General features: G+C 44.4%; 1 protein-coding gene across 1 annotated transcript in view; it reads left to right on the top strand.

Moving 5' to 3' along the window:
• The window catches only part of SLC2A4RG (SLC2A4 regulator), a 43,666-nt gene extending 30,797 nt beyond the window's left edge, over nt 1–12,869 (top strand). The window contains exons 5-8 of the mRNA XM_061630158.1: nt 1,594–1,959; nt 2,691–2,819; nt 3,511–3,635; nt 5,287–12,869. Coding sequence (XP_061486142.1) covers nt 1,594–1,959; nt 2,691–2,819; nt 3,511–3,635; nt 5,287–5,398 — 732 coding nt within the window. The 3' untranslated portion in view covers nt 5,399–12,869. The remainder of the gene's footprint in view (nt 1–1,593; nt 1,960–2,690; nt 2,820–3,510; nt 3,636–5,286) is intronic.
• The last annotated feature ends 388 nt before the right edge of the window (nt 12,870–13,257 follow it).

A 13,257-nucleotide genomic window follows, 5' to 3' on the forward strand; every position in this document is an offset into this window, starting at 1 on the left:
TAGAGAGAGAGAGAGAGAGAGAGAGAGAGAGAAACTATGCATTTGCATCCAGCAGTGCATCCTCTTTCAAAGCAAGTAGAGGCAACTTAATGGAAGGAGAGAGGGAGGGAGCTGTGAGCTCAAGGGCTCACCTCAACCATTGGCTGGTTGCCTGCTGACCTAAGGCATATCTTGGTGGCAGAGCGTAGGCTTTGCATATGGAAGGTCCCAGATTCAGCCCCTGCCATTAATAATTACTTAGATCTCAAGCATCTATGCTTTGGTGGTAACCTCCAGGTTAGATTACTGTAATGTGCTATTCATTGGGGCTGCCTTTGAAGACTGTTTGGAAACTGCACTTAGCGATCCATTAGTCACATTTTATACTAACTGGGCTGCGCCATCTGCACTGGCTCCCGGTCTGTTTTCAGGCCCAATTCAAAGTGCTGGTTTTGACCTTTGAAGCCCTTCCGAGTTTAGGATCAAGATATTATCCCGGTCTGTGTTGGAATTGCTTTTTAAGATTTTTTTAAAACTTTCTTTTAGAAAAGTTGTTTTTTAAAGATGTTTTGTTTTAATATATTTTAAGGTCTGTTTTTAAGATGTTTTAGAGTATTTTTGGTGTTTTGTTTGCTGCCCTGGGCTCCTTCTGGGAGGAAGGGTGGGATATAAATTCAATAAATAATAATATTCCATGGTTTAGGACTACTCTCCTTACCTACCTGCACATTAAGAACTTCAGTGACAGGGGCTGTGAGTGCTCTGCCATCTAAGGTGAGGCAGGGAGTTAGCAGAGAGGGGGGCCTTCTCGATGGTGGCACCCTAATTGTGCAAGCCTTCCCACACAGATTTGCCTGGTGCTTGTTTTTTTTTTTTTGGCTTTTCACCACCAGGCAAAGACCTTTTTGCTTCCCCGAGATTTTTAGATGCAGTTTTAAATCCTTTTGGTTGTTCTTTGTCCCTGGCTTTTTAATTTATGTCATTTGCCTTTTAATTGCTTTTTTTGCTTTGTTTTGGTAGTAAATTGCCCTGGGGATGTCATTGGAGGATGGTATACAAATGCATAACAAATGAATGAAAGAGTCACTGTTAGTCAGCATAGACAATATTGGGCTCAATGGACCACTGTGGATTTGCCATGGTATCAGGCGGCTTCATCGGTAAGGGGCCCCATGACTTTGCAATCTGTCAAAGGGAACGGGGACTGTAGAGAGATGTGGCCAGTTGGATCCAGCTGAATGTATCTGCAGGTCTTGCAAATGCATTTGCAGATCTCAGTAGCAAGATTGCCAAACTGTGATCTGGACATGCACCCAAAACTTTCAGGGAGAGATGATAATAGAGCCTTCTGCAACCTAGTGCCCCCCAGAAATTTGGGGGGGGCTGATGGGAGTTGTAGTCCAAAGCATCTGGAGGGCACCAAGTTGAGGAAGTCTGTGATTGCAGAAGGGAAACACCGTCAGCATCCTCCACTGTAATCTCCTCCACCCCCTTTTCAATCTCCTTGTAAATTCTTTTTGTGTCTCACTCTGCCCTCTCAGCACCTCCTAAGCTTTTCTGCCCTAAACAGAGGCTGGCCCAATGAATTCCCACCTTCTCCATCGTCATCATCAGGTCATTTTTGTAACTTCTGTCCTGCTTAGTGTGGGGCTTTCTGATGCTGATAGCCCCTCTGTTGCTTCCTCCAGACGGGAGGCTGATCTGGATCAGAGTGACGGGGAGGAAGATTTCTACTACACTGAGCTAGATGTCAATGTGGACTCCCTGACGGACGGTCTGTCCAGCCTGACGCCTGTCTCCCCAACCTCCTCCGTGCCCCCTGCCTTCCCCACCCCGGAGGAGGTGCAGCAAACACCTGGGGTTCCATTCAGTCCAGACCCTTCCACGGTGTCTCATCTGAGCCAATCGCCGCATGTGACCATCCTGAGCCAGTCGGCGCCCACAAGTCTGTGCCACATCCAAACTGACCATGCGTACCAGGTGGGTTTTCAGAACTGGAACAATGGCCTGTAGTTCATTGCAGGGGTAGGGAATCTGTTTCAGCCTGGGGGCCACATTCCCTCTTTGGGGGGGGGGGGCTGCATGCCCAATGGCGGGTAGAGCCAGAGGCAAAAGGGGACAGAGCTGTGGATTTGCTATTTCTATACAGTGCCATATGCACTGATGGCACTATATAAAATAATATAATAAATATGACTCTTACCATTGCACCATAGATAACATTCCAGCCATGCAGTGCTAGTCCTACTCAGGGTAGACCCTTTGAAATTAATGTGCATGGCTAACAGGTTCATTAATTTCAATGGGTCTATTCTGAGTAAAACTTACTTGGATGCAATCTAGAGCTTTCTGTATGCACACCCACACGTCTCTCCCATCCAGGCAAGCAAGCAAGAAGCATTGTCACAGATCAAGCACACATTGGAACTAGGCAAAAGCACTCAAGCAGTGTGTGGCCTGAGGGAGGAAGTAAGGCCTGTGAAAGGCCAAATTGAGAGGCCAAGAAGGCAGCATTTGGCTCTTCACCCCTGGCTTAGTGGGTGGGATGTGAATGTCAGCATAATGCCCGCCAAATGGGGATGTCCCTTCTAGGAGCCCCACGGCTGCAGAATAAGGCACTTCTGTGTCCTCCCCGCCCCCCCTGCAAAAAAAAAATTCTGTGACCTCCCACTGTTTTTAAATGAAAAATGCTACTTTGCTTTGATTTCCAGGCGACAGGTCCTGCTGGCGTGCTGGCTGATCTGAAAGTTCCATCCACTGGAATGGAAATCAGCATATCATGGCAGCAGCCAACCCTTTTCCCACCTCCTCTGCCCCCGGTCCTTTATAAAAGCCCCTTGGTAAGTAATCGGAGGACGACGCATCTCTCCTCCCCTCCCCTCAGCCAGAAAGGAGGCTGCTAGCTGTAGAGAGCCACTGATGTCATCGCTGGGCTTTGGGTCTTCATTTAAAAAACAAAACACAAGAACAGCCTGTAATTAGGATGACTTTTTGGTGGGCAGGTTGTGTGTGCTCTCCTTGGCGAAGGAAGACTCATCCTTCCATATAAGTCTCTGTTGCAGCCCCCCGGGACTAGGGCTAGAAGGGTCTGTCGATTTCAGATCTCTCTGTTTCGTTTTCCCATGTCTTAAATTCCTTTCTCTGCATTTTGCAGCAGTTTGCAATTTTTTAAATAAAAAATCCTCATGAAAATTCTTCCGCATTTTAGAGTGAATTTCTAATGTACACATTTTTGCATGCAATTTCTCCTAATCTACTTTCCCCTAATAAATGCATTTTTGTAAGCATTGGTTGGAAGAACTGCATCACAAAATTCGGATAAGTGCGCATTTTGAAGGACACCTGTGTTTTGGTTCTCATATTGCTTTGGAAAGTGCGAATTTGATAGATTCGGCTTTAAATGTGAACTGAATCAAATTTCTGCCCCTATCCTTAACCATGACCCACAGTTGTAAAAATGCTCCTGAGATTTTTAAGGTTGTAGAGTTAAGGCATGGTGCCCAAAGATGATCATTTCTCCTTCTCCCCCAGGGCTGCCTAACACCCATCCGGTCTGCTGATGTAGGAGAGAAGCGTCCACAGGTCCCTCCTGCCGCCATTGCCAAGGGACAGCCATTAGTGCCCTCTTCCATGCCAAAGCCTTCAACAGGCACAAGGTGAGTTGGCCCACGAGTGTTTCTTGTGCCCCTCCTCTCCCCACCCTTGATCTGATGTCTCGTACTAGGTTTTGAAAATGGAACTAAATTTGCATGTCTTCTCCCATCTGTCCAGCATGACATCTTACATTTTTAGCTTTCGCACTAGTTGGTTCAAGGTCTACCTGTTCCTTAAGAACCTTTAAAAATAAATGTAGAAGGACACATCTAAGCGGAAAGAAGGCTTACTCAGGTATCATGAATTAAAACTTGCATGTAAAACATATACAGTATTTTTATTTATTTATTACATTTATACCCCGCCTTTCTTTTCATGAAACCCAAGGCAGCTTATATATGGTTCCCAGGCGGTCTCCCATCCAGGCACTGACCAGACCTGACCCTGCTTAGCTTCAGCAGGGAGCTGGCCTTATGTGCCTTCAGACCATAGCCTGGGTTTTCTTTTGCGTTTAAGCGGCACGGTTGATTGATTGGTTTGTTTGTTTATTTATTTATTTATTGCATTTGTATACCGCCCCATAGCCGAAGCTCTCTGGGTGGTTTACAACAATTAAAAACATTAAAAACAAATATACAAATTTAAAAACACATTTTTAAAAAGCAATTTAAAAACACATTTTTAAAAAGCAATTTAAAAACACATTTTTAAGAAGCAATTTAAAAATACATGATATAGCAACTCGCCTTCCAGACTTCAAGGCTCCAAATAACATTCTGTAGCCAAGTGGGCCATCTGCCTTTCCCCATTCCCCAAACATTGTGTTGGGGGGACGATTTTCATTGGGACTGTTGTGTGGGAGGAAATACTCCCTCTCCTTTCTCCCCACTTGTGATCATCATTGCCATCCCATGTTGCAATTTGAGTGTGTGCGAGTGTATGTGTGTGAGAGAATAAGCTGTTATAAAGTCAGTGCTGTTTGGAATGTGAAGGGTTAAAATAATAGAGTGGATTCCTAGAGAGACCATAGGGAAAGATATGCCTAGACTAGAGCAATCTATGCAAGCAGTAACCAGTCGGATAGCCGCACAATAGGTCATCTACACCAAACAGTGCAGCCGTTTCATTATGTTAAAAAAGAGAGGAAAAAACATCAGATTTTCTGAGTTCTGGAAAAATGCAGAGGAACATGTTTTGACTGCAATATCATGCAAATCTCCTGTTAAAAATGAATGAATGAACAAAGTTTTTCTGTTCACAGTAGATGCCCTGTGTAGAAGCAGCCTTGGATCCTTTTGAGTTTTTATTTCTTGGAAAGATAGATTTATATGCGGTTGCAGGCTAAATAGAAGGATGTTTGTTTCTCTGTCACATTCCACCATCTGCTGCTTACTGCAGGACAGAGAGGAGGGGGTATGCATAGGAAGCTACTTTATTTGTCTGTCTCAGAGTTTCATCAAGCAGCAGCTTTCCATGGTCTCATATGGAGGTCTTTCTACACCACTTGCTTAACTGACCCCTCTTTTGAACTGGGGATGCCCAAGGTTGAACCTGGGACCTTTTGTATTCAAACCTTATACCTTACCACTGAGCTACGATCCCTCCCTTTACATTCCTGCTATCCTCTGAATCCTTGGGAAGCAGCTGCTGCTTAGTCCCTGTGCACAGGTAAGAACTTTCCTCTGAGGGTTTTTTCCCCTGCCTCTTTTCTAGGAAGCCACGTGGTGAGGCCAAGAAGTGCCGCAAGGTGTATGGGATGGAGAACCGCAACATGTGGTGCACAGCCTGTCGCTGGAAGAAGGCTTGCCAGCGGTTTGTCGACTGAGCTGAGTCTTTCTCCTGTCAAGCTCCGGGACGTCGACCCCCACGCTCGCTCACTCAGCTCTCTCTCTCTCTCTTTCTTTCTCTCCTTGTTGCGCATTTTGCACTTCTGTGCCTTCCAGCCTGATCTCCCTCACCGTCCGCCACGACCCTCCTGGCAACTCCCCTCCTCCCCCCCCTGCCCAAGGCGGGGGCTCGCATCTGTGCCTTGGCTCAGGAAAAAGGAGTGTCTGGTGTGGACGGCAGTGGTGGTAGCAGCTTTGCAAGAAGGAAGGAATCCTTGTCCTTCCCAAGCTGTGGGTGATCCCTGCAGAGTGCCATTCAGGCCCTCTCAACCCTCACAATTGGAATTTTCCTATCCTAGTTTTTGTTGCCTTTTTTTATACCTGCCGCCAACCTTTCTTGGCCTAATGGCAGCTTTATCCATGTCCATACATGTGAAGATTGAGCCTTTTCTCTTTCTCTAGGTTTTTTGTTGGTTTGAAATAAGCTATTTCTTTTCCTTTTCTCCTCCCTCCCCCTTCCAGTGCACCCATCAGTGGCGGCTGGTGACTCCATGTCAATGGGGCAGTGGAATCTGCTCCGAGTTTTAGTCCAAACTTTCAAGCTGTGCAAGGTGCACCTTGGACAGCTCCTTGAATGCTCGGACTAAAACTCGGAGTAGATCCCACTGCCCCACTGACATGAAGCCGCCACTGACACCCATCCCTATCTCCCCCTCCCATTTAGTTCCTCACAGCCTTTAGATCAGGGTGAGGAACTTGGGGTGCTCTAGGATGTTGTTTAACTACAACTCCCATCGTCACTGGCTGCGCTGGCAGAGGAGGCAGAGCCAGCAGTGTGAAGGATTTGGCTGCCGAACCAAAAGAGCCAATTCAAGGCAGGCTGAGCTGATAGTTGCTTTTCTTGCCCTAACTGTGATGGAGAACAACATTTATATCTTGGCTAACGAAGAACACAGACTTTTGTATCTGTGGAGTTTCCATATCTTTTTTTTTTTTCCTTTTGCTGTTTTGGCTTGGATGTTCTTGTGATGGATGACGAAGCAGGCATTAGAAGGAAAGGAAATGTCCCTTATCCTTAGCCCCTTCGAGTACTTTCAGGTATTAATTGCAACACAATTTTCAGAAATAGAAAGGTATTTTTTTGTATTTGTTTCTAAAGTCTGGATTTCGAAGTTGGCACATCTAATCTCGGACTTGGATGCAACTGGGGGGAGTAACTGCCTAGTGTCCCCAGAAACTTAGAAGTCTTTTCTGCTTTCTGTCTGTCCTCATTCACTCCCCACACCCTTCTCTCCTCTCTTCCACCCCCACTTCCCATGGCACCTAGAGAAGAAGGCTGCATTATAGGAAACATCCAAACTTTTGCAGTCTGGTTTAAGAATGGTCCCATGGCGGAATGAATACCTTGGTTTCTTCCAAGGAATAAGCTATGCATGGGAAAGGCAGCCTAGTCTTTATTTTTTCCCCCATAGAGCCGGAATGAATTTGCATTACAAGTTGCTCTGACCACACAAAGGAACACTTCAACTTCCATATGTGCAATCTCAGACTCCTGAATTTTGCATGCTGGCAGGAAATCAGGAGATGGAGCTGCAGCTGGTTTTGTCTTGGTGCCGGATGTGGGTGGCAAAGAAGACATTTCAGTGACATAAATCAACTCCTCCCACTCAACAATTCTGGCTTGAATTTGAAGTTTGGAATCAGGACTTTAAAAAAGAAATCTGAGTTCGCTTTTCATATTGGGGGAAACTTGCCAAATGTTGGACATTAAGGTTTTATTTAGATCTGTTGTTTTTTTCACCTCCCTCCTACCTTCTCAACGGATGTGGCTTAGTTTTGGAGGAATTGGCATGTGGTTGTTATTTGGGGGGGGCAGGGAGGGTGGTCAGAATTCAGTAATAATGTGCTTTTTTGCACTTAAATGCACCAGATGATGGTGGCATGAGATCTTGAGCATTTCATCAGAGCCAAAATGAGGTGGCTTTAAATGGAGTCTGTTCAGTGCACCTGTGTCATTCTTCCACACACCGTCCAAAGGCATGATCCTGATGGGAAGCTCTACACAACCTCTCTCAGTCTCCCTCCCCCCCCCCGGTGTCTGGGTTCTCTCATTCTGGGAGTGGGGAGCGGTCTTGTGTAGAGGTACTCTGCAGTGCAGCTGTGCCCTAAACCTTTTTAATTTGGGGAAATGAAAGTGTTTTATTTTTAAGCATTGCACATGTAAAACATGTTGATAATCTAACCCAAATTTCTTCCATCTCCATAAATACTTAGCTAGGCAGTTAGAACTTTCCTTTTTGTTTTTAGGAGCCAGCTCTTTATCTGCAAACTAATCCCGTCAAGGTTTTTAAGGTTTTATTTTTTAGCATGTGCCATTTTAGGATGCTATTTTCATGGCACGCTCTTCAACACCTGGATGGTTCCCGTAGCTAAAACACCTACCTGTCTGAAGACAGACCTTGTAAGGCTTGGTGGATATTAATGGGGATCCATTACAGCAACAGAGACTGCTTTTAGCCAAAATTGTACCTGGAGAGAACGTGCTTGCTGGAATGAAAAGAGGTGCACAAGTGCATGAGCCCTTCTTGCACCACTGTGTATTTTGGGGGCATTTGCACATGCCCCGTGTGGTCCCAGGGAGGCAGTGCCTATCAGCTTCGTACTTTGAAAATGAGGGTGTTCAGCTTTGGGGATCAGACTGCCAGAAAATGCATCGTCGAATCTCCACTCTTTGCACTACACCAAACTGCACATGGATTTTTTTCTTTTTGTATGATAAACTTTAAGAAATCATATAGTAGCAAAGTTAGCATTTTTAAAGACTGCCTCCTTATACTGAGGGTGGGGGGAAGACTGTCCTGTTTCTTTTCCAAAAGTGTGGCTTCAATAATTGTAGTGGGGAGGACTGTAATTTCCCATGATGCATGTATACTCTTCTCTCCTGCCCCTGAGCTTTGCTTTTCTCTGTCTCTCACTCACTTTAAGTAAAACTGCACTGGCTACTGAGAGAGGAAGCTCTTCTCTCCCCCCCCCCTTTCTTTTAAGTGCAGTCTCCTGCCTGCAGTGGGATGGACAAAGTCCTTCCTAGTCTGCCATAGTTGTTAATGTTGGAAGATAATCAACCTTTTCTCCACACCCCCATTTAAAGTGGCCTTATGGAGACTTAAGGCTGCAGTCCTGTGCATGCTTACTTAGCAGTATGCCCTATTGAATGCGCCGGGACCTACTTCTGGGTAAGCATTAGGATTGTGCTGCATGGCAAGCAACTCTAGGTGTGTGTGTATGTTCAGGAAGCTTTATTTTGTACATATATAAAGCAGCATTGGAACATGTTAAAAGTTCAGATTATTTTATTATATGAAATCTTGGAGGCCCCACATTAGAGATATAAGGGCAGCAATCCTCTGTCCACTTAGCAGGGAGTCAGTTCCATAGGGCATAGACTTGTTTCTGTGTAAGGACGGATAGGATTCTGCCCCAAAGGTCTGATCCTAATTGTAAGTACTTGCAAATGAACCCAATTGAAATGAATGGGACTTTTGTGTAAACGTGGTTAGGTCACAAGACCCACTGCAATGTTGAGTCACATGGAACAGTTTATCCTGGACTATACCATTTAAGAGTATAAAATGGGTATGTTACCTATGCTTCCCCAATGTATGTATGAATCCTTGCACATAAAACATTTTAGCATGGCAAAGACCAGGACCAAATTAACATCATGCATTGATTCCACTATTATGCCACTTTAAATGGTCATGGCTTCTCCCCAAAGAATCTTGGGCAAAGTAGTTTATGAAGGGTGCTGTGAGTATTCTCACAGGCCTGCAGTTCCCAGAGTTCTCTGAGAAGAGTGACTGACAGTTAAACCACTTTGCAAATTGTAGCTCTGTGAAAATCTTAACACCCTTTCAAATCTACCCTGCCCAGGATTCTTTGGGGGAAGCCATGACTTTATAGTGGAATAACAGCATTAGTGGATAGTGTGAATGTGGCTCTGGTTGAAATCTTATTCCTCACATGCTTCATTTATATATCCAGGCATTTTCTAACCTTTTCCTGTCGGTAGCAAGCCACTATAAATTTTATACTCCAGCAGCAGATTATTGTGGGAACCTTCTGATCATGTGACTTGGCTTGAGGAGGGATAAGGCCCTCCCTTCTCTATTAAATAGTCTACCCCCTTGTGGCTGGAGGTAGAGTTGCATTTTTATCCCAGATTAACTTGATGACAACTGCCCTAAAGTGTAAAAGGAAGACCACATGGAGGATCAGAGGTGTGTTGCGTACCTTCTATAAATGGGCTTGAACAATTGGAAGCTGACCAGGTGTGACAAGCTGACTCTCACATTTGAATTTTTCTGGTAGAATCAGGGTTTTAGGGGTGAGATTGGCTTTACAGGGTACAGCTGCACCTTTCCTCTTCAGCCTGCCCTTTTAAGTGTGACAGGTATTTCAATATGGGCACACTGTTCCCTTGTGCGCTCCTGCATACTTCCTGATTCTGTTTTTTAAAAAACAAGTGGATTGAAGCCAGAATACGCTGCCTTTTGCAAGCGCTTGATCTGCAGTAGCTGAAGCTGATCCCAGCTTGGAGAGAAGCAGACCAAGGAGCCGTTACAGGCACAGAAGTAAGGGCAAGATACTGTGTGTGGTGTTTTTTTTAAAAAAAGAAGAATTTGGCCACCCTTCCCCTGTCTCTTCCTCCCTCCTCTTCTGCAAGTAATAACTTTTTAAATGGGTACTAAAGAACCAGTGAGCCTTTGCTTTGATTTTAAATGGCTGTAGGGCCAAGCTCTAACATAGCAGCCACTTTGTTTGGTAATGGCTAAATAAATAAGTAAAAAGCATTAGTAGCTGAAGAGGCTAATTTCTTACAGTGTGAGGTTAAAATAGGTGGTTTCCTTGCCATTGTTCCTGCCATAAGACCAGTTAAGATGGCTGTAGGCAGGTTTATTGCTAGGTTCTTAAAAAGCAGATCTAAGGCACAAATTTACGTGATATTTGCATATCATTTATATGTATAAAAGCAGATTTAGGTGCATTTTCAGAGGGAAAGCCGCCATGTAAGCAAGTATTTAAAAAGGGGGGGGGAGGGAATAGACGGGAGATACAGCACACACATGCAAAAGACTCAGGGCTCCTGATTCCCCCCTCCATGCCCCTGATAGCAGATAGGGGGGGAGTACTTTATGTCTCCAAACATTTTAGTAAAAACAAAACATTTTTAAAATCCAGTCACAGGCAGAGATGCTGCAAGCTATTTAACAAGATGGTAGTAGGGGGTTGCATTTCAGCTATGCTCAGTTTGAAATCTCACCTTAAATATTTATTGATAATTTAGCCCAATACAAAAATACCATTCTTTACATATCACCATAAGCTTTTTTAAAAAAAATCTCAAGTGATAGAAAGGATATGTGTGCGGGGGAGAAAGCCTAGTATGGTTGCCCTCTCCTTGGCCAACTCCTTTGCAAGTGTCCTAGTTTTTTAGGCAGTTGCAAAAGGAATAGCACATTCAAACATGACGAGAGTAATGTCCTATTTCATGGTAATGATATAATAGCCAACTATAGGACTATTTTTTCCTAGTTAGACTCATTGCAGAGTATTAAGACACTTTATTCAAGTGGATTTTGCGCAAGTCTCCCCCTGAAAAATAAAATGGATTTCTTGCATCAAGACCAAGATTTGATGAATCTTGATAATGCCAGATACAGTTGGTGAAAGTTTGAAAATACCCGTTTCCCCATTTCTGAAAGGATACAGCTGTGAATTCTCAGAATTACATTTAAGTGCTGCCCTATGGGCATTTCTTTTGGGAATTTCACCATTTGAGTGGGACTATCACTATTAACTAATGTTGAGACATTCGTTGTTTAAGGGAGGACAGGGAAAGCGGGAAAAAAAGAGTGGAGTCTTGAGGGAGTAGAGTGGGTGGTGCCACTTCAACTGTAGGCTTGGGGATACCAGATTTTTGAATGCCACCTGATATCTCAAAAGCTCCCTGCTGGGGAGAAAGGGAGCAGGACTGCCCTAGATCCTTTATATGCTGAATTTCCACTTTCAGTGAGTTGCTTTACATCTGGGCATATTCAAATGTGGTCTCTGTCCTACAGAATGGTCTTTTCTGCTGCAGGTGTAGACTGGGCCTAGCATCCATTCAGGACTTAGCAAAAGTTTAATTGCCAGACTGGTCTGGCTAAGATGATTGATGCCAGCCAGAAATGCCCACAGTTCTTGCTGGCCAAAAGCTGCTGGGTTAGATAAAGTCCCCAGAAGGACCTCCCATATTCTTACTGTGTTTGGGGCACTGCCTTCCCTCATTTTTGAGGTGGGGGGAAAGTGTTACCAAGATTCTCAGCTGAGGAAAGCGTTGCCAATTTTTTAAAATCTAGCAAGACTTCTGTCCCATTAGCGACTGTGTAAGAAGCAGTAAGCCTATGTGAAATTTCCCAGCATAAAGCTTGCTTTTGGCAGGTGCAACTAATATGGGTCAAGTTGCCAGCTGGGCTCAGCTTCACTGTAATGTGAAACATGCCTGTTTGGTTGAGGGAACTGGCCTTTCCAGCTATAAATTAGGGGATTAGGCTGTATGTGTGTAGATTTGGTTATAATCTCAGAGGCAGCTGGCAAGTGGTGGCTGATAGCTCCATGTCAGCGAGGCAGTGGAATCCACTCCAGATTTTAGTCCAAACGTTCAGACTAAACCCCAGAGCAGATTCCACTGCCCCACTGACATGGAGTGGGCATTTGTATTCTGTTTTTCAGTGAAGCTTAGAAGCTGACTTTGCCACGCTGTCCCAAGCCCTTTTCAGAGGTTGGAAGGCTCTGTAAATAAGTCAGTGCCCTTTTTGTAGCCAGGGCAGCTGCAGTTATTGTATGTGTGGTTTTGACATTGAATGTATCTTTTCCACATGTTGATTATAATTTCTTTAGGCCCCAGAGGTGGGCCATTCCTGTTTTAGATCAAGAATGATCTCCCACCCATGAATCCCTAACTCTGCTGAGAGCTATGGCTTCATCAAGAACATATATATGTATATCAACCTAAAACATTCCTAAGTGCTGCCAAAGCAAAAAAACACAATTTTTTTAAAAAAAAGCTTTTTCATGAACCAAGAGAAGGGGAAGAAAACCAACTAGAATTTTTGTTTGCTATGGTTGGAAAGATATTTACAGAGGCTGTGATGGGAGCCAGGCAAACGAGTCTGGCTGCGTTCTACAGACTAGGCTGCCCTAAACAGTTCTCTCTTTGCCAGCCCTACTTTTTTTTTTAAAAAAAACCTTTTTCTTCCCGGATGTTACAAATTTGGAGATGGCGCTTCTTGTATTGACTTGTGGGTTAGCATGTATGTGTGTGTGTGTGCTGTGCTCAGGTGACCTCCTTTTGTATGGGAGGAAGCGTGCCAATCAAATTGAGAGACTTTTATCAGATATTCAAAAAAAAAAAACATTTTTCCAAGAAAATGCTTGTGTCTTGGTCTTTCTGGTTTTTAAAGTGGGAGACCCTGGTAATTTTCATGGGAGGGGATCTTTCAAATGTCAATCACTTGTGAAGTGTTTGCTGTGACCCAGCGCCCTCTGCTGCATCTTAGCAGTAGTTGAAGAAATACTGGTGAATGTCAAATAGAAAAAGAATGGTCAGCTTCCAGATCAGCTCTAAAATGGGTTGTGGTCTTCTCAAAAGTAGAGAGCTGTCAGCATTCCTTTGTTAATTTCCAGAAGGGCATGGGTTGTACAATCCACTTAAATCCGCTTAATTTCAGCACATCGCTACAAGTGAAGGCAGGCTTAGAGCCAGCCTTTGCCAATCTGGTGCCCTCCATCCGTTTTGGACTATACCCCCTATCAGCCC

This window comes from Rhineura floridana, chromosome 6 (genome assembly GCF_030035675.1).
Source record: "Rhineura floridana isolate rRhiFlo1 chromosome 6, rRhiFlo1.hap2, whole genome shotgun sequence".
In the NCBI taxonomy this organism is placed as follows: domain Eukaryota; kingdom Metazoa; phylum Chordata; class Lepidosauria; order Squamata; family Rhineuridae; genus Rhineura; species Rhineura floridana.